Consider the following 21,699-nt stretch of genomic DNA (forward strand, 5'->3'; position numbering starts at 1 on the left):
TTGACGACCGTAGTGACCGCTCTCTTTTTAAAAAACTCTTTTCAATCTCAGTAGAAAGTTTGCTAAAGCAAATGTAAACGGAGGCGACCCATAATACACCGCGGCGCTGACATGAGACGTTAGAATTCCGAAATTTTAAACTATAGTGAATTATTAATCTGGAGATCATAATACTTGATCCAAAAGTGATTTGAAATTAATCAAAAGTGTTTAGTTTGTATAAGTCAAAACTGGATTACATGTTATAACAACTCAAAAATTTTATGTCAGTACAATTTATAGGTTTAGGACATTTTAAATTTACACTATTTAATAGAATTAAGTGATTTGAACGTTCGGGATTACAGTGTATTTGACAGTAGTCTCATGGGGGAAACATACAATTACAAGTTAGATTCCAGATGACCCACTATTCTGCTCTTGACTGATAAATTTACGGCTGTCAGAGCAAGACTGGAGCAGGAGTGGTCCAGTAACAGCATCTGCTAGTGATGGAGACAGAAAAACAAAAACTATTGATTTAAATAGATTGACATCTTGGTGTGCCACGGTGGAAGCAGCCTATACAACTTCATAATTCTTGCATATATGATTTAATTCCATCTATTCCTTTATAGGTAGCGGGCGCGAAATTACTCTGAAATCATCTGATTCGGCGGCCAATCGCCCCGTGTTTCTGTGACAAAGGCGTGTTCAAGTTGAGAGTGACATCTGAGTTTCTCTGAGAGCAGACTCGCCTTCTCTTTGATAACAGCCAGAACCAGATGGACTTGGGTGGCTCAGCGTTGACTATCGTATCCTTGCTGTCTTTTGTCGGTAAGAGAATGCGTCTGTGAAATGTGTGTTTGTGTGTCATACAAAATAAATAGTTGTTTACAATCGTCCTGCGGCATAAAGAGTACATCGAAGAAACTTCCTGCCTTTGCGCTGTAGAGATTCTGTCGAAATGTCTACTTTTGCCTGTGCTTCGGTTCTCTTTTTGTTTGGGGTCTTGAAACAGAATACGTCAGCTGATTTGTGCTCTGAGTCATTCACACGACGATCTGCACAATTTAAACATCACAAAAAAGTCGGGTTATGGCACAAGTAGTGTATTCTATTAGTAGTGTATTTCTGTTTTTCTAACGAAACATGAAAAGAAAATCCATAGTGACATTTAAAACAGAGATGCTTGCATTGTCAGAGTCATACATAAGAGAAATGAACGAATTATTGTCTTAGAAATGAAAGGAACCAGTTCTTCTCACTGCTGAATGTGAGATGTTTAAAGGGAAAATAGTTAATTTATCCCAGCTTCAAGTAGACTAATAAACAGTATGATAAATCGAACTATTACTGAGAATATATCAGCCAACTAATCTATTTCTATCACTCAGACTACATGTTCTCAATTACTGTAGATGCAGTGACTGTCAATATTAATCTGTATTTTAATTTCATTCATTTTTTCTTTCAGGAAATTTTCATTTATTCTATTCAGTCACAGTCCTGTGTCGAAGAGTAAAAGTCTTAATCAAAAAGACTGTAAAATGTGAAGAGAAGCCTTCATGTGAAACTGTCAAGTTGTTTAAAACAAAATATTATGAAACACTTTATCACTCTCTCTCTCTTCAGGACTGTGTCAGGGTCAGGATGGGCTGTTTCCTCCTGGACCTGTGTATGGAGCAGTGGGAGAAAATGTTCTGTTCACCTCCACCATCACTCCTACATCAACACCACTCCTGACAGTGACCTGGTCTTTTAATGGTCTTACTAATATCATCATCAGATATGACTCCTCTGGTAACAGTACAGGACCTGCCTACAGAGACAGAGTCAGTGTGAACATTTACACTGGAGCCCTGGAACTCAGAGATTTAACTCTGTATGATTCTGGAACTTACCAACTGGCTATAACAACTGCTGAAGGAATGGCACGACGAGACCAGACTGCTCTTAATGTGTTTGGTGAGTTTACTGATTTTCAGCACAAGATCTTGTTGAGTCCAGTTCTGTTTAGCCTGGATAAAAGTGGTTGGACTCTTGTAGAGTAGCAGTTTGTCAGAAAAAGCAGTTTTATGGGTCAATTACAGTACAGAGGTTCTAGTATCCTGTGGGGCTGCTGTCTGTCTAAGGACCGGTTTTTGGGTCCAGCACTGGGGACCAGAAGAACCACACACTTTTCAGAACCCAGTACCAGTACCAGTACCAACAGGATGTATTACTGATGGATCAGGTTTGATCAGAGATGTTGATAGTGACTGATGTATTACTGATGGATCAGCTTTGATCAGAGATGTTCATAGTGACTGATGTATTATTGATGGATCAGGTTTGATCAGAGATGTTCATAGTGACTGATGTATTACTGATGGATCAGGTTTGATCAGAGATGTTCATAGTGACTGATGTATTACTGATGGATCAGGTTGGATCAGAGATGATCATAGTGACTGATGTATTACTGATAGATCAGGTTTGATCAGAGATCTTGATAGTGACTGATGTATTACTGATGGATCAGGTTTGATCAGAGATGATCATAGTGACTGATGTATTACTGATGGATCAGGTTTGATCAGAGATGTTCATAGTGACTGATGTATGACTGATGGATCAGGTTTGATCAGAGATGTTGATAGTGACTGATGTATTATTGATGGATCAGGTTGGATCAGAGATGTTGACCGTGATTGATGTATGACTGATGGATCAGGTTTGATCAGAGATGTTTATAGTGACTGATGTATTACTGATGGATCAGGTTTGATCAGAGATCTTGATAGTGACTGATGTATTACTGATGGATCAGGTTTGATCAGAGATGATCATAGTGACTGATGTATTACTGATGGATCAGGTTGGATCAGAGATGTTTATAGTGACTGATGTATTATTGATGGATCAGGTTGGATCAGAGATGTTGACAGTGATTGATGTATTACTGATTGATCAGGTTTGATCAGAGATGTTTATAGTGACTGATGTATGACTGATGGATCAGGTTTGATCAGAGATCTTGATAGTGACTGATGTATTACTGATGGATCAGGTTTGATCAGAGATGTTGATAGTGACTGATGTATTACTGATGGATCAGGTTTGATCAGAGATGATCATAGTGACTGATGTATGACTGATGGATCAGGTTTGATCAGAGATGTTCACAGTGACTGATGTATTACTGATTGATCAGGTTTGATCAGAGATGTTGATAGTGACTGATGTATGACTGATGGATCAGGTTGGATCAGAGATGTTCATAGTGACTGATGTATTATTGATGGATCAGGTTTGATCAGAGATGTTCATAGTGACTGATGTATTACTGATGGATCAGGTTTGATCAGAGATGTTGATAGTGACTGATGTATTACTGATGGATCAGCTTTGATCAGAGATGTTCATAGTGACTGATGTATTATTGATGGATCAGGTTTGATCAGAGATGTTCATAGTGACTGATGTATTACTGATGGATCAGGTTTGATCAGAGATGTTGATAGTGACTGATGTATTACTGATTGATCAGGTTTAATCAGAGATGTTGATAGTGACTGATGTATGACTGATGGATCAGGTTTGATCAGAGATGTTGATAGTGACTGATGTATTATTGATGGATCAGGTTGGATCAGAGATGTTGACAGTGATTGATGTATGACTGATGGATCAGGTTTGATCAGAGATGTTTATAGTGACTGATGTATTACTGATGGATCAGGTTTGATCAGAGATCTTGATAGTGACTGATGTATTACTGATGGATCAGGTTTGATCAGAGATGATCATAGTGACTGATGTATTACTGATGGATCAGGTTTGATCAAAGATGTTTATAGTGACTGATGTATTATTGATGGATCAGGTTGGATCAGAGATGTTGACAGTGATTGATGTATTACTGATTGATCAGGTTTGATCAGAGATGTTTATAGTGACTGATGTATGACTGATGGATCAGGTTTGATCAGAGATCTTGATAGTGACTGATGTATGACTGATGGATCAGGTTTGATCAGAGATGTTCATAGTGACTGATGTATTACTGATGGATCAGGTTTGATCAGAGATGATCATAGTGACTGATGTATGACTGATGGATCAGGTTGGATCAGAGATGTTCACAGTGACTGATGTATTACTGATTGATCAGGTTTGATCAGAGATGTTGATAGTGACTGATGTATTACTGATGGATCAGGTTGGATCAGAGATGTTCATAGTGACTGATGTATTATTTATGGATCAGGTTTGATCAGAGATGTTCATAGTGACTGATGTATTACTGATGGATCAGGTTTGATCAGAGATGTTGATAGTGACTGATGTATTACTGATGGATCAGCTTTGATCAGAGATGTTCATAGTGACTGATGTATTATTGATGGATCAGGTTTGATCAGAGATGTTCATAGTGACTGATGTATTACTGATGGATCAGGTTTGATCAGAGATGTTGATAGTGACTGATGTATTACTGATTGATCAGGTTTAATCAGAGATGTTCATAGTGACTGATGTATGACTGATGGATCAGGTTTGATCAGAGATGTTGATAGTGACTGATGTATTATTGATGGATCAGGTTGGATCAGAGATGTTGACAGTGATTGATGTATGACTGATGGATCAGGTTTGATCAGAGATGTTTATAGTGACTGATGTATTACTGATGGATCAGGTTTGATCAGAGATCTTGATAGTGACTGATGTATTACTGATGGATCAGGTTTGATCAGAGATGATCATAGTGACTGATGTATTACTGATGGATCAGGTTTGATCAGAGATGTTTATAGTGACTGATGTATTATTGATGGATCAGGTTGGATCAGAGATGTTGACAGTGATTGATGTATTACTGATTGATCAGGTTTGATCAGAGATGTTTATAGTGACTGATGTATGACTGATGGATCAGGTTTGATCAGAGATCTTGATAGTGACTGATGTATTACTGATGGATCAGGTTTGATCAGAGATGTTCATAGTGACTGATGTATTACTGATGGATCAGGTTTGATCAGAGATGATCATAGTGACTGATGTATGACTGATGGATCAGGTTTGATCAGAGATGTTCACAGTGACTGATGTATTACTGATTGATCAGGTTTGATCAGAGATGTTGATAGTGACTGATGTATGACTGATGGATCAGGTTGGATCAGAGATGTTCATAGTGACTGATGTATTATTGATGGATCAGGTTTGATCAGAGATGTTTATAGTGACTGATGTATTATTGATGGATCAGGTTTGATCAGAAATGTTTATAGTGACTGATGTATTACTGATGGATCAGGTTGGATCAGAGATGTTTATAGTGACTGATGTATTATTGATGGATCAGGTTTGATCAGAGATGTTCATAGTGACTGATGTATTACTGATGGATTAGGTTTGATCAGAGATGATCATAGTGACTGATGTATTACTGATGGATCAGGTTTGATGAGAGATGTTCACAGTGACTGATGTATTACTGATGGATCAGGTTTAATCAGAGATGTTTATAGTGACTGATGTATTATTGATGGATCCGGTTGGATCAGAGATGTTTATAGTGACTGATGTATTATTGATGGATCAGGTTTGATCAGAGATGTTCATAGTGACTGATGTTTTACTGATGGATCAGGTTTGATCAGAGATGATCATAGTGACTGATGTATTACTGATGGATCAGGTTTGATGAGAGATGTTCACAGTGACTGATGTATTACTGATGGATCAGGTTTAATCAGAGATGTTTATAGTGACTGATGTATTACTGATGGATCAGGTTGGATCAGAGATGTTGATAGTGACTGATGTATTATTGATGGATCAGGTTTGATCAGAGATGTTGATAGTGACTGATGTATTATTGATGGATCAGGTTTGATCAGAGATGTTGACAGTGATTGATGTATTACTGATGGATCAGGTTTGATCAGAGATGTTTATAGTGACTGATGTATGACTGATGGATCAGGTTTGATCAGAGATCTTGATAGTGACTGATGTATTACTGATGGATCAGGTTTGATCAGAGATGTTTATAGTGACTGATGTATTACTGATGGATCAGGTTTGATCAGAGATGTTTATAGTGACTGATGTATTACTGATGGATCAGGTTGGATCAGAGATGTTGACAGTGATTGATGTATTACTGATTGATCAGGTTTGATCAGAGATGTTGATAGCGACTGATGTATTACTGATGGATCAGGTTTTATCAGAGATGTATAAGTGACTGATGTATTACTGATTGATCAGGTTTGATCAGAGATGTTGACAGCGACTGATGTATTACTGATGGATCAGGTTTGATCAGAGATGATCATAGTGACTGATGTATTATTGATGGATCAGGTTGGATCAGAGATGTTGATAGTGACTGATGTATTACTGATGGATCAGGTTTGATCAGAGATCTTGATAGTGACTGATGTATTACTGATGGATCAGGTTTGATCAGAGATGATCATAGTGACTGATGTATTACTGATGGATCAGGTTTGATCAGAGATGTTTATAGTGACTGATGTATTATTGATGGATCAGGTTGGATCAGAGATGTTGACAGTGATTGATGTATTACTGATTGATCAGGTTTGATCAGAGATGTTTATAGTGACTGATGTATGACTGATGGATCAGGTTTGATCAGAGATCTTGATAGTGACTGATGTATTACTGATGGATCAGGTTTGATCAGAGATGTTGATAGTGACTGATGTATTACTGATGGATCAGGTTTGATCAGAGATGATCATAGTGACTGATGTATGACTGATGGATCAGGTTTGATCAGAGATGTTCACAGTGACTGATGTATTACTGATTGATCAGGTTTGATCAGAGATGTTGATAGTGACTGATGTATGACTGATGGATCAGGTTGGATCAGAGATGTTCATAGTGACTGATGTATTATTGATGGATCAGGTTTGATCAGAGATGTTTATAGTGACTGATGTATTATTGATGGATCAGGTTTGATCAGAAATGTTTATAGTGACTGATGTATTACTGATGGATCAGGTTGGATCAGAGATGTTTATAGTGACTGATGTATGACTGATGGATCAGGTTTGATCAGAGATCTTGATAGTGACTGATGTATTACTGATGGATCAGGTTTGATCAGAGATGATCATAGTGACTGATGTATTACTGATGGATCAGGTTTGATGAGAGATGTTCACAGTGACTGATGTATTACTGATGGATCAGGTTTGATCAGAGATGATCATAGTGACTGATGTATTACTGATGGATCAGGTTTGATCAGAGATGATCATAGTGACTGATGTATTACTGATGGATCAGGTTTGATCAGAGATGTTCATAGTGACTGATGTTTTACTGATGGATCAGGTTTGATCAGAGATGATCATAGTGACTGATGTATTACTGATGGATCAGGTTTGATGAGAGATGTTCACAGTGACTGATGTATTACTGATGGATCAGGTTTAATCAGAGATGTTTATAGTGACTGATGTATTACTGATGGATCAGATTGGATCAGAGATGTTGATAGTGACTGATGTATTATTGATGGATCAGGTTTGATCAGAGATGTTGATAGTGACTGATGTATTATTGATGGATCAGGTTTGATCAGAGATGTTGACAGTGATTGATGTATTACTGATGGATCAGGTTTGATCAGAGATGTTTATAGTGACTGATGTATGACTGATGGATCAGGTTTGATCAGAGATCTTGATAGTGACTGATGTATTACTGATGGATCAGGTTTGATCAGAGATGTTTATAGTGACTGATGTATTACTGATGGATCAGGTTTGATCAGAGATGTTTATAGTGACTGATGTATTACTGATGGATCAGGTTGGATCAGAGATGTTGACAGTGATTGATGTATTACTGATTGATCAGGTTTGATCAGAGATGTTGATAGCGACTGATGTATTACTGATGGATCAGGTTTTATCAGAGATGTATAAGTGACTGATGTATTACTGATTGATCAGGTTTGATCAGAGATGTTGACAGCGACTGATGTATTACTGATGGATCAGGTTTGATCAGAGATGATCATAGTGACTGATGTATTATTGATGGATCAGGTTGGATCAGAGATGTTGATAGTGACTGATGTATTACTGATGGATCAGGTTTGATCAGAGATGATCATAGTGACTGATGTATTACTGATGGATCAGGTTGGATCAGAGATGTTTATAGTGACTGATGTATACTGATGGATCAGGTTTGATCAGAGATGATCATAGTGACTGATGTATTACTGATGGATCAGGTTTGATCAGAGATGTTCATAGTGACTGATGTATTGATGGATCAGGTTTGATCAGAGATTTGATCATTGGTGAACTGTTGCGTTAAAAGCATGAAAGGCTTTGATTTAAACAGCACAATGAATCTGCATTAAGACACTGTCAGTGTCCCAGGAAACACTCAGACATGCACTTTTTGCAGAATATCAGAACAATAAAATACATAAAACACAAATCATATGGGAAACCTACTGCAAGACAGATTATGTGTGCATGAATCTTTTTTTGGATTCTGTATGGTCCACATTAGGACTAGATGTACATTAGCAAATTTACCAGTGTTTAGTATCCTCTAACTGTCTTTACATTGTTCTTCACTGGGCCAACACAGAAATAATCTAGAATTGTAAACTGGTGAACTGTGTACTCAAGTTTTATACAAAGGTCGAATTATTAGAGTCCTGTCTGCTCATATAGTGTTTATTTTATATTATTTTAAAAACAATATGAAATAACATTAATTGTCTATTTTATGTTATTTTAATGTTTTTAATTCCCAGAACGAGTCTCTAGTGTAACTGTATCAGTCAATGACACAGACCTGGTGGAGTTCAACAGCTCTGTCACTCTCACATGCTCCGCCTCTGGCTCCTCCCTCTCATTCCACTGGCTGATTGACAACTCTGAGGTCACGGCCGTTGGACGTGTCCAGCTCAGTGACGGAAACCGAACTCTCACCATTTCCAGTGTGAACAGATCTGACAGGGGACCTTACACATGTGAAGTGTTTAACCCTGTCAGTAAACAAACGAGTCAGTCGATAACCCTCAGCATTGACTGTGAGTGAATGACTCTGTTCTCCTCCACACTCACACTCATATGGATCAGTCACTGTCACTGATCAGTTTCCTCATGTTTGATTGGTTTACTGAATGTGACTCTGCTCTATATGAAAGTCACGCAGTCTGTGGTTGTGAGTCTCCACCACTGTAAACCAGTGTTAACACTGTCTTTACTGAGTGACTCTTTAATCACACATAGAGATACACAAATACAGACACACACACACACTCAAACACACACATACATATACACACACATACACGCACACATGCACACATGCACATACACACACGCACACACATACACACATGCACACCCACAAACACAGATACACACGCACACACACACACACGTTTGTCCCAGTGTGACAGAGTCACTGCTGACTGTCCTGTGTGTACTGTAATGGTTTTTTAAATGGACCATTTTATTACAGATGGCCCAGATAAACCAGCAGTCACTGTGACCCCTCAGAACCCAGTCTACAGTTCAGGTTCTAACCTCACACTCACCTGCTCAGCTCAGTCCAGACCCAATGCCCAGTTTCAGTGGGCGCTGAACGGAGCTCTGCTGGGCAGAGAGGGTTCAGAACTCAAACTGGACAACATTCAGACCAGTCAGAGTGGCAGCTACACCTGCTGGGCCCATAACAACAGAACCCTGAGATACAGCACATCTGGTCCCACTATCATCACTGTACTGGGTGAGTCACTGGTCCATTAACATCACTGTACTGGGTGAGTCACTGGTCCTGTTAACATCACTGTACTGGGTGAGTCACTGGCCCCATTATCATCTCTGTACTGGGTGAGTCACTGGTCCTGTTAACATCACTGTACTGGGTGAGTCACTGGTCCCTGATTATCACTGTACTGGGTGAGCCACTGGTTTCATTAACATCACTGTACTGGGTCAATGACTGGTTTCATTACCATGACTGTACTGGGTAAGTCACTACTCCCATTACCATCACTGTACTGGATGAGTCACTGGCCAAGTAATATACTGTACTGGTGCGTCACCATCATTGTACTGAGTGAGTGACTGGTCCCATTAACATCACTGTACTAGGTGAGTCACTGGTTTCATTAACATCACTGTACTGGGTGAGTCACTGGCCCCATTAACATCACTGTACTGGGTGAGTCACTGGTCCCATTGCATTCACTGTACTGGGAGAAGGAGGAGGAAAGTGGAGGACAGCCTTGCCCAGAATGTGTAAACACTGTGAGACACATTTACACATCACTGCACAGGACTGTTAACACACTGGTCAGGTCCTGAAATAACTAACACTAACATTACTGTTAACACACTGGTCAGATCCCTAAATAATTAACACTAACATTACTGTCAACACACTGGTCAGGTCCCTAAATAACTAACACTAACATTACTGTTAACACACTGGTCAGGTCCTGAAATAACTAACACTAACATTACTGTTAACACACTGGTCAGATCCCTAAATAACTAACACTAACATTACTGTAAACACACTGGTCAGGTCCCTAAATAACTAACACTAACATTACTGTAAACACACTGGTCAGGTCCTGAAATAACTAACACTAACATTACTGTTAACACACTGGTCAGGTCCCTAAATAACTAACACTAACATTACTGTAGACACACTGGTCAGGTCCCTAAATAACTAACACTAACATTACTGTTAACACACTGGTCAGGTCCTGAAATAACTAACACTAACATTACTGTTAACACACTGGTCAGGTCCCTAAATAACTAACACTAACATTACTGTAGACACACTGGTCAGGTCCCGAAATAACTAACACTAACATTACTGTAGACACACTGGTCAGGTCCCTAAATAACTAACACTAACATTACTGTTAACACACTGGTCAGGTCCCTAAATAACTAACACTAACATTACTGTAAACACACTGGTCAGGTCCCTAAATAACTAACACTAACATTACTGTAGACACACTGGTCAGGTCCCTAAATAACTAACACTAACATTACTGTTAACACACTGGTCAGGTCCCTAAATAACTAACACTAACATTACTGTTAACACACTGGTCAGATTCCTAAATAACTAACACTAACATTACTGTAGACACACTGGTCAGGTCCCTAAATAACTAACACTAACATTACTGTTAACACACTGGTCAGGTCCCTAAATAACTAACACTAACATTACTGTTAACACACTGGTCAGGTCCCTAAATAACTAACACTAACATTACTGTTAACACACTGGTCAGGTCCTGAAATAACTAACACTAACATTACTGTAAACACACTGGTCAGGTCCTGAAATAACTAACACTAACATTACTGTTAACACACTGGTCAGGTCCTGAAATAACTAACACTAACATTACTGTTAACACACTGGTCAGGTCCCTAAATAACTAACACTAACATTACTGTTAACACACTGGTCAGGTCCCTAAATAACTAACACTAACATTACTGTAGACACACTGGTCAGGTCCCTAAATAACTAACACTAACATTACTGTAGACACACTGGTCAGGTCCCTAAATAACTAACACTAACATTACTGTTAACACACTGGTCAGGTCCCTAAATAACTAACACTAACATTACTGTTAACACACTGGTCAGGTCCCTAAATAACTAACACTAACATTACTGTTAACACACTGGTCAGGTCCTGAAATAACTAACACTAACATTACTGTAAACACACTGGTCAGGTCCTGAAATAACTAACACTAACATTACTGTTAACATACTGGTCAGGTCCTGAAATAACTAACACTAACATTACTGTTAACACACTGGTCAGGTCCTGAAATAACTAACACTAACATTACTGTAGACACACTGGTCAGGTCCCTAAATAACTAACACTAACATTGCTGTTAACACACTGGTCAGGTCCCTAAATAACTAAAACTGACATTACTGTTAACACACTGGTTAGGTCCCTAAATAACTAATACTAACATTACTGTTAACACACTGGTCAGGTCCCTAAATAACTAACACTAACATTACTGTTAACACACTGGTCAGGTCCCTAAATAACTAACACTAACATTACTGTTAACACACTGGTCAGGTCCCTAAATAACTAACACTAACATTACTGTAAACACACTGGTCAGGTCCTGAAATAACTAACACTAACATTACTGTAAACACACTGGTCAGGTCCCTAAATAACTAACCCTAACATTACTGTTAACACACTGGTCAGGTCCCTAAATAACTAACACTAACATTACTGTAAACACACTGGTCAGGTCCTGAAATAACTAATACTAACATTACTGTTAACGCACTGGTCAGGTCCTGAAATAACTAATACTAACATTACTGTTAACACACTGGTCAGGTCCCTAAATAACTAACACTAACATTACTGTTAACACACTGGTCAGGTCCTGAAATAACTAACACTAACATTACTGTTAACACACTGGTCAGGTCCCTAAATAACTAACACTAACATTACTGTTAACACACTGGTCAGGTCCCTAAATAACTAACACTAACATTACTGTAGACACACTGGTCAGGTCCTGAAATAACTAACACTAACATTACTGTTAACACACTGTTCAGGTCCTGAAATAACTAACACTAACATTACTGTTAACACACTGGTCAGGTCCCTAAATAACTAACACTAACATTACTGTTAACACACTGGTCAGGTCCTGAAATAACTAACACTAACATTACTGTTAACACACTGGTCAGGTCCCTAAATAACTAACACTAACATTACTGTTAACACACTGGTCAGGTCCCTAAATAACTAACACTAACATTACTGTTAACACACTGGTCAGGTCCCTAAATAACTAACACTAACATTACTGTTAACACACTGGTCAGGTCCCTAAATAACTAATACTAACATTACTGTTGACACACTGGTCAGGTCCCTAAATAACTAACACTAACATTACTGTAGACACACTGGTCAGATCCCTAAATAACTAACACTAACATTACTGTTAACACACTGGTCAGGTCCCTAAATAACTAACACTAACATTACTGTAAACACACTGGTCAGGTCCCTAAATAACTAACACTAACATTACTGTAAACACACTGGTCAGGTCCTGAAATAACTAACACTAACATTACTGTTAACACACTGGTCAGATCCCTAAATAACTAACACTAACATTACTGTTAACACACTGGTCAGGTCCCTAAATAACTAACACTAACATTACTGTTAACACACTGGTCAGGTCCTGAAATAACTAACACTAACATTACTGTTAACACACTGGTCAGGTCCTGAAATAACTAACACTAACATTACTGTTAACACACTGGTCAGATCCTGAAATAACTAACACTAACATTACTGTTAACACACTGGTCAGGTCCCTAAATAACTAACACTAACATTACTGTAAACACACTGGTCAGGTCCTGAAATAACTAACATTACTGTAATCACATGGTTTATTCAGGTCCTGAAATAACTAATAATTTTTTATCATTGCAATGAACGAATTCAGTTTTTCACTAAAGTGATGGGGTTGTGAACATGTCTCTAGCAACATGGAAATAATTTGTTCACAGAACAGTGCATTTGATCATTAGAACAAATATTTGAGTTTCTCTTCGGTAAATGAATTTTGTAAATTCAAATGGTGTTCTTCATAAACTAAACTGCTATAAGGCATTGGTCTTTATAAGGTCTTAGTGTTTTAGATCATAAAGTTTTAGAGCTCAAATATCATTATAAGTCAAAGGAGTTAATGGAGTTTGTTATTCAGGTACAGACGACATGTGATCAGCCTTCAGTGTCTGAAATGGTCCTTTGTCTGTCTTCTCATTTAAGATTAAATCATGAATCTGCTACAAACTGATCTATCTTCACCCTGAAAATGGTTCTCCAGGCGTTTTGTTTAGTGTCAGAGGGCTTTCTTTTATCTCACTGTGACTTTGTTGGTACACAGTGTTTTCAGGCGAATGGTTTTATAGAACTGGTTTCGACTGTGTAGATTCAGTGTGAAATGTCACTGGAAAAAGCTTTAAGAAGGCTGAAGAATAAAACCTTGAGGAACATCACACATGAATCTGTCTTGTTTGACTTGTTTAAACATGAATGTTGAATAGGCTTTAGTGAGACTGGCTGTGAGTGATTATAATGTTGTTTTTAATCGTTACTAATGACATTATTACTGATAATTATAGACACATAAAATAGCCCCATACCCTATTACAGTGTTACTGACAGTCAGATACCAGTGAGAGTATATACACTGTAGACAATGATAGATACAGAATCAACCCCCTAACACAATGTTAGATGACATGACTTATGCATTAAACCGTAGTCCAGAGTTCCCTGACTCAGGCCAGACATCTTTACCATGTTAAGGTGGAGAGAGAGAGAGGTTAAGGGTGGTGTTGGGGATCTTTACCATGTTAAGGTGGAGAGAGAGAGAGGTTAAGGGTGGTGTTGGGGATCTTTACCATGTTAAGGCAGAGAGAGAGAGAGAGGTTAAGGGTGGTGTTGGGGATCTTTACCATGTTAAGGTGGAGAGAGAGGTTAAGGGTGGTGTTGAGGATCTTTACCATGTTAAGGTGGAGAGAGAGAGAGGTTAAGGGTGGTGTAGGGGATCTTTACCATGTTACGGTGGAGAGAGAGAGAGAGGTTAAGGGTGGTGTTGGGGATCTTTACCATGTTAAGGTGGAGAGAGAGAGAGGTTAAGGGTGGTGTTGGGGATCTTTACCATGTTAAGGTGGAGAGAGAGAGAGGTTAAGGGTGGTGTTGGGGATCTTTACCATGTTAAGGCAGAGAGAGAGAGAGAGGTTAAGGGTGGTGTTGGGGATCTTTACCATGTTAAGGTGGAGAGAGAGGTTAAGGGTGGTGTTGAGGATCTTTACCATGTTAAGGTGGAGAGAGAGAGAGGTTAAGGGTGGTGTAGGGGATCTTTACCATGTTAAGGTGGAGAGAGAGAGAGAGGTTAAGGGTGGTGTTGGGGATCTTTACCATGTTAAGGTGGAGAGAGAGAGAGAGGTTAAGGGTGGTGTTGAGGATCTTTACCATGTTAAGGCGGAGAGAGAGGTTAAGGGTGGTGTTGGGGATCTTTACCATGTTACGGTGGAGAGAGAGAGGGTAAGGATGGTGTTGGGGAGAAACACCAGGAGGGTATTCCAGAAAGCAGGTTTAGTGAAAACTCAGTTAACTCAGAGTAAGTAGTAAACCTCCTAATAGAAGAGCCCTATGGCTTGTTTTGCTAGATGAATGAAGCCATAGTGCTCTTCTATTAGGAGGTGTCGGGCAGACACTGCGCAGCTTTCAGAAAGAAAGGGACATTTGTTAACCGTAAGTGTTCCTTAGTAATTAAAGTTGCAGTTGTGTAAACTCTCTTCCCCTTTTTCACCCTTCTCTAACTATTTCTATCACTCTCACTTCTATCGCCTCTCTGTCCCTATCCCCTTTGATCCCAGTTCTCTCTTTTATGGCCCAGGCCTCCCTGTGTGTAGGACCAATGCATACCAAAGCAGAAACCACTCGCGGTAACACCTAACAGACGCCAGGCTCGATGTTTTAGCGCAGCAACCCCCAGACCATTTGGTCAAATGCTGATAACGTTTAAGTACGAGGGAGACTAGATCACCTCGGGAGGTTAGTTTCCCTTTGAAAATGGAATTCAGACCATGTCAGAGGCCTCATCTGCATTGCCCCATTCGGGTACAAACTATGTAGAACAAAAGAAAAACGAAACTAACCATACGATATTATCAGTTAAATACGCACTGTTTGTATGGTCATAAATGCGCAGTAAAACTTAAAAACAGCCAGGAGCCAAGTCATGAGCAGCTATTTGTATGACCATCGGTGTAACTGTGCTGTTTTTAATGGTAAAGAAACCATATTTGGTCTTGTTTGGGAGCATAAAATGCGGTAGATTCAAGTACGCGGACGTAATTTTACTATTCTTTAATGGGAAAAAGTTATGTAAAATTATTTCAACCGAGCTCAAATTAATACTTCCCAAATTCCAAGGAGTGTCTCCTCCTTTCAGGCAGAGACACCCCCAAAAGGATAGCAGCACCCCCCGTCTGCAAATCAGATAAAATGCCGGACTCTCTGCTATCCTACAGTTCAGTTCAGCTGCGCTAAGGTTCAGCTCCAGTTGAGCTCCGGTTGTATCAGCCGTAATGTAAGTCCGTCCGTTCTGTCCTGCTCGTCTCCACGAAGAATCAGCCCAGGCTCACCGCTACGGAAGATCCGCGACGCTAAAAGACTTTCACGGCACCGACACGAAGTCTCGCTCACGGTCTCCAACTAACAACCTCGGTAACTCCGGTCTCTCATACCTGAATGTGGCTGGGCCTGCTCTTCTTCTTCCTCATCCCTTTTCCCTCCGTTCCTCACAACCCCTTTTTGTGTGTAAATAACTCCACTAGAACATCACTCAGGTAGTTCTTTTGGTTAAGTCTAATATTCACAGTGAACCATTAACCAAATTTTCCTCATACCATTGGCACGACAGAGGTTTACTACTTACTCTGAGTTAACTAACTTTTCTCTAAGCCTGCTTTCTGGAATACCCCACAGATGAAAGATTTAAGTGTCATTGTTTATGTGGTTATCAAGTCTGTACCTTCCTGCTTTGTTTTTCACCAGAGACTCAATATTTACACTCATCTCACAGTAAAAGGCTCTAGAGCCCCTCTAAAGTCAAAAGTCCTCTCAGGAAGGGGTACTGAGACAGTCCTGATCTAAACATCTGATTTTATCTTCTTTCATTCCAGAGAGAATATCTGGAGTTTCCCTCACTGGTCCAGCACAACCCCTAATAGAAGATCAAAGTTCTGCTAATTTAACCTGTGAGGGAACTGGCTCCAACATCACCACAGAATGGATGAAGGATGGTCAATCTTTGTCTCCTAGCAACAGCATCATCTTCTCTGCTGATCTGAGATCAGTGTCCATCAGTCCAGTGAGGAGATCAGACAGTGGAGAATACCAGTGTAGACTCAGTAACCCTATCAGCTCTGACGCTGCAACCTACACAATGACTGTCAACTGTGAGTGTCACACACATTCACTTTACTGATGATGATTCGTAAACAGAAAGAGACACAAAAAAAACCCTTGTCTTGTATTTGTGTTTGTCATTCACTGTCAAAGAATTCCAGGGGGCGTAATACGAAGGGTAAATTAGTCTTATTGTGATCTCCGTTTATGAGGTAATAGGATCTGACTGATGCACTTATTGTCAGTCGCTTTGGCTAAAAGTGTCTGCTAAGTACCAAATTGTAAATTGTAACTATAGAAATGAATAGAATGACAGATAAACACCATCCCATGATGCCTCTGTGTTTCAGATGGACCAGAGAACGTAGCCATCAGTGGACAGAATATGGTGGAGGTCGGGTCAAAGGTGACTCTGACGTGCTCTGCTGAATCCACACCTCCTGCCTCCTTCATCTGGATGTTGAATGGAACAGAAACAGGGGAAACTACAGCCTCATATTCCATAGAGAATTTTAACTCCACACACAGTGGGAATTACACCTGCACAGCCTGGAACAGTGTCACCTCACTCAACACAACAGTTCACCATCATTTAACAGTTAAAGGTAAATTTTCACTGTGAGTTTATAAACACAACTCTGTAAATATACTTACACACTTATATATACGCCATTATATGATCAGTGATGTTATGTGATTAGCACATATATGTGTGTGTGTGTGTGTGTGTGTGTGTAATTTGGGTGTTTCTGTGTGTGTGTGTGTGTGTGTGTGTGTGTGTGTATTTGTGTGTGTGTGTAGATGAGGGGTCTCTCAGTGGAGGAGGAGGGGGTCTCTCTGGAGGAGCCATTGCTGGAATCATTATTGGGGTGATAGTTGGAATAGGAGGAGTCGCTGGTTTGGTGTTTTACTTTAGAAAAAGTAAAAACAGGTAAAGGCATTTTTGTTATACCATACATCATTACAAGTGAGATTTGATTAAATTTGTTGTTTCTTTGAGGAACAGATCAAATCAGACATCATAAGACTCATGGTTTCCTCAGCAGTAGTAGCTGTCGCACTCTGTAGGGTCATGTCAGCCCTGTTATGTGTCTGTGGCCCGTAGACTGTCCACACTGTTGGACTAAAGTCATGGTTGTGAGTTGCCCATTGTAATGTTCCCATTAAACCCAGCTTAACAGACAAGTGTTGTGATAAGCAACATTTTGATGTGAAAATTGTAAAACTCAGAACATTACCACAATGTAATGCAGTTAAAATTTTACTTGGAATAATGTCATGTGAGCTTTCAAACTTTCAGTTATTGTATTAAATGTCTAAATGTCTGTTTTGTTTAAAGTGTTTAAAAGTTAGTGTGTAGAGTGTGTGGAGATGTATTGTTGTTGTTATGTACAGTGCATAGAGGTGTGTTGTAATGTAGAATGTGTAGAGATGTGTTGTTGTTGTGTATAGATGTGTTGTTGTGTAGAATGCATAGTGGTATGTTGTAAAAGTACAAAATGTGTGAGTTGTGTTGCTGTGTTGTATATGTATGTTGTTGTGCAGAATATGGAGAAATTTGTTGCTTGATACCTTCAGTGTATTGAATCACAACTTATCAAAGGAGGACAAAACTTCCCCAATGACATTGACTGTGATGTGTTTTAAGTCTCTGTCTGCTGCAGTGATATTTACTTAGTGGCTAATTATTCACTCAGTCAAAACCACAACAGAGCAGAGTTCACAGAGACAGAGACACAGAGGTTCAGTAGAGGAAGGACCACACTCTCAAACAATAGAATTTACAAAGGCCACGTGTATCAAGAGGAGTAAAACTTTTACACTGGACCTGCACAGAAATCTGGTTCAGTTTGTCTAAGATCAACACTTTGTAACTCAGCAGTGGTTTATGGGTAATAAGGTATGTGAGTGGATATCGTCTTCTACAGTGTCAAGAGTTCTCTGAGTTTGAGAAACAGAGAAATTAAAGTTGAGAAATTTCCCTTTGTTCTTCCTCTACCTCCCTAAATTAACTGATGGAGTAATTGACCTTCAGAGGAGAATCTGAGGCTAACGCAGGAGGATTCAAATACAACTGAATGAGCTTCTTAAATACGCAGTCTCTTCTGTCTGCCTTCTCTTTGTGGTTTTCTCACTGAGTCAAAGTTTAAAATTAGTGTGAAATGCCCTGTTCTTCTGAGACTCTGTGACAGATGATGTGAAAGTCAGACAGAACTGTATTAGCGACGTTAGCTCACAGCATTAAAGACGTATCAGGATATACCATATTGGTCACTAACACATTTCTTGTGTGAAGTGCAGAGACAGTGAGAGTTAGTATTGATCAGAGACATCTCAGCTGGACTGAAGTCAGGACAGGTTGGGTCAGAACACACTCAGTTTTTGATGTAAAAATGAATTAGGACTGAACTCAATGTGTTTACACCCTGCAGATCATCCGCAGCAAGCGGAAAAGATAAACAGGGGAATAACAGTAAGTTGGTGCACGCGCACGCATGTGTGTCTATGTGTGTGTGTGTGTTTCATGTTCACGTTACCATGAAACCCTTCACTATGTCTTAACATCCTCATCTGTTTACATATTTTACTCTCAGTATTGGGTCGCTGATCTTCATACTGATAAAATGTATGCATGTTTCTTTCTCTCTCTTTTTTCTTATTTCTGTGTTATAGCATCACACCAGCAGGACAATGGAGACACGGTGAGTCTGTCTGAACTCCTAAGGTCACTTTCCTGTGTTACGGTTGAGTGTAGAGTGTCCCCTGTTTGACCTTTCTATATTACTAATATAATGATCATACAGTAAAGATGAAACAGAGCTTTACGGGAAAGGATCTCACCTTTAAACACATAGTTACTGTAACTGGACTCTGACTGTCATTAACAATCTGAGGTAATTAAAGGAGCTCTAATGTTCTTCTGAGCTTTACGGTAAGGGACTTATTTACTGTGAGAGTGAACCTTGCTCCCACAAGAAAAGCACTCACATTTTACTACACCTGCTCACACTTGGAGGCAATATGGTAGTCATGGAAACCTGTCCCTCCATATGTAATGTCAGAGAGCCCAGAGGTCCAGAGATGATTCTGTTTTTTTGGTCGGAGCAGACTAATACCATCATCCATATGAGTTGTATAAACATAGGTTTTGGACATTTATACCAGAGATTTGGAAAGAACATTCTCTCTCTTTCACTCTCTCTTTCTCACTCTCTCTCTCTCTCTCTCTCTCTCTCTCTTTCTCTCTCTCTCTCTCTCTCTCTCTCTCTTTCTTTCTCTCTGAACTCTATCAGGATGTGAACTATGCTGATGTCAGAGTCTTCCGGAAGGCCAATGGGGAGCAGGTGCAGCTGGGGAATGTGGGTGGAGATAATACGGTGTACTCTGATGTCAGAGGCAATGCTGCAGCCAATCAGAGACCTCCGCAGGTCAACTGTGAGACCCAGTACTCTCAGGTGAGTCATGTGATCATAGCTCTGCCTCACTCAATGGAAAGGAAAACTCTTATTTTAAAACTCTTTATCGGGGGTTTGATGTGGATCTGAATGAGTGAAATCCCACTGTCTTGTGCATCCAATCTTTCCTGTTTAGGATGTGAATTGTTAAAGTTTATAAACTTAGCCATCAGAGCCAGTGGAGTAAGTGAAAGGCTTTTCTGTATGGACTGATCTGAAGAAGGGATAGGACAATGTGAACGCTCAGGATTCTTTCATTTAATTTACCCGCCCTCTGAACAAAGTAAACTAATGTATTGGCCAATACACCATAGTAAATGTGCCTCATTCAGGCAGGTATGAAATGAATCATATTTCTTTGTGTAAAACAGATTGCGAGACCTGGAGTCCAGACGTCACCTGACACCTACGCACAGGTGAAGAAGAAATGAGTGTCAGCGTTGACTGGACTGGGTTTTGGTGGTGAGAACAGGACAGAATGTCGTCATACTTCCCTGTGTGTGGGAACCGATTTTTTGTTTTTGTTTTGTTTTTAAATTAATTTATTTTTTTAAACAGAGCAGATCTTACAGAACTATGTCTCAGATATGGACATGACCCAATGACCTAGTGGAACTTCTCTTGTTTTCATCCTCTGAGTTCACACCATCCTCACTGACTGTTCAGTTCATACAGATCCTCATATAGTTCCTATAGTTCATACAGATCCTCTACCTGCAGTCCTACCCCCTCCCCCCGCCCTTTTCCTCAAGCTTTTACCTCCTGTCCTCACTCAGAAGGGTCTTTACCTACGGTACATACTCAAAGAGTCCTTACCTACAGCACATACTGAAAGAGTCCTTTATCTACAGTACATACTCAAAGAGTCCTTTATCTACAGTACATATTCAAAGAGTCTTTACCTACAGTACATACTCAAAGAGTCCTTTATCTACAGTACATACTCAAAGAGTCTTTACCTGCAGTACATACTCAAAGAGTCTGTACATACACTCTACTCTTAGAGGCTTTATCTAAAGTCCTCACTCAAAGAGCCTTTACTCCCAATCCTTGGAGTCTTTCTTACGGTTCTCACTCCAGGAATCTTTACGCATAGTCGTCACTCAGGGAATCTTGACCCATGGTCCTTTCTGTTCCATACTCTGAGTCACTGCCATCAGAGAGTCTGATGCAGTATTGGTCAGTTTA

General features: G+C 39.6%; 1 protein-coding gene across 1 annotated transcript; it reads left to right on the forward strand.

Moving 5' to 3' along the window:
• The first annotated feature begins 748 nt into the window (after positions 1-748).
• On the forward strand, positions 749-21,284 carry LOC115821292 (carcinoembryonic antigen-related cell adhesion molecule 5-like). The gene is made up of 11 exons (XM_030785079.1): positions 749-816; positions 1,615-1,947; positions 8,798-9,076; positions 9,514-9,780; positions 16,831-17,106; positions 17,407-17,661; positions 17,858-17,987; positions 19,489-19,529; positions 19,730-19,758; positions 20,350-20,511; positions 20,883-21,284. Exons 1-11 carry the CDS (start codon positions 765-767, stop codon positions 20,940-20,942), a joined length of 1,884 nt encoding a protein of 627 aa, XP_030640939.1. The 5' UTR covers positions 749-764; the 3' UTR covers positions 20,943-21,284.
• The last annotated feature ends 415 nt before the right edge of the window (positions 21,285-21,699 follow it).

The sequence above is a fragment of the Chanos chanos genome, chromosome 9 (genome assembly GCF_902362185.1).
Source record: "Chanos chanos chromosome 9, fChaCha1.1, whole genome shotgun sequence".
Classification (NCBI taxonomy): Eukaryota; Metazoa; Chordata; class Actinopteri; order Gonorynchiformes; family Chanidae; genus Chanos; species Chanos chanos.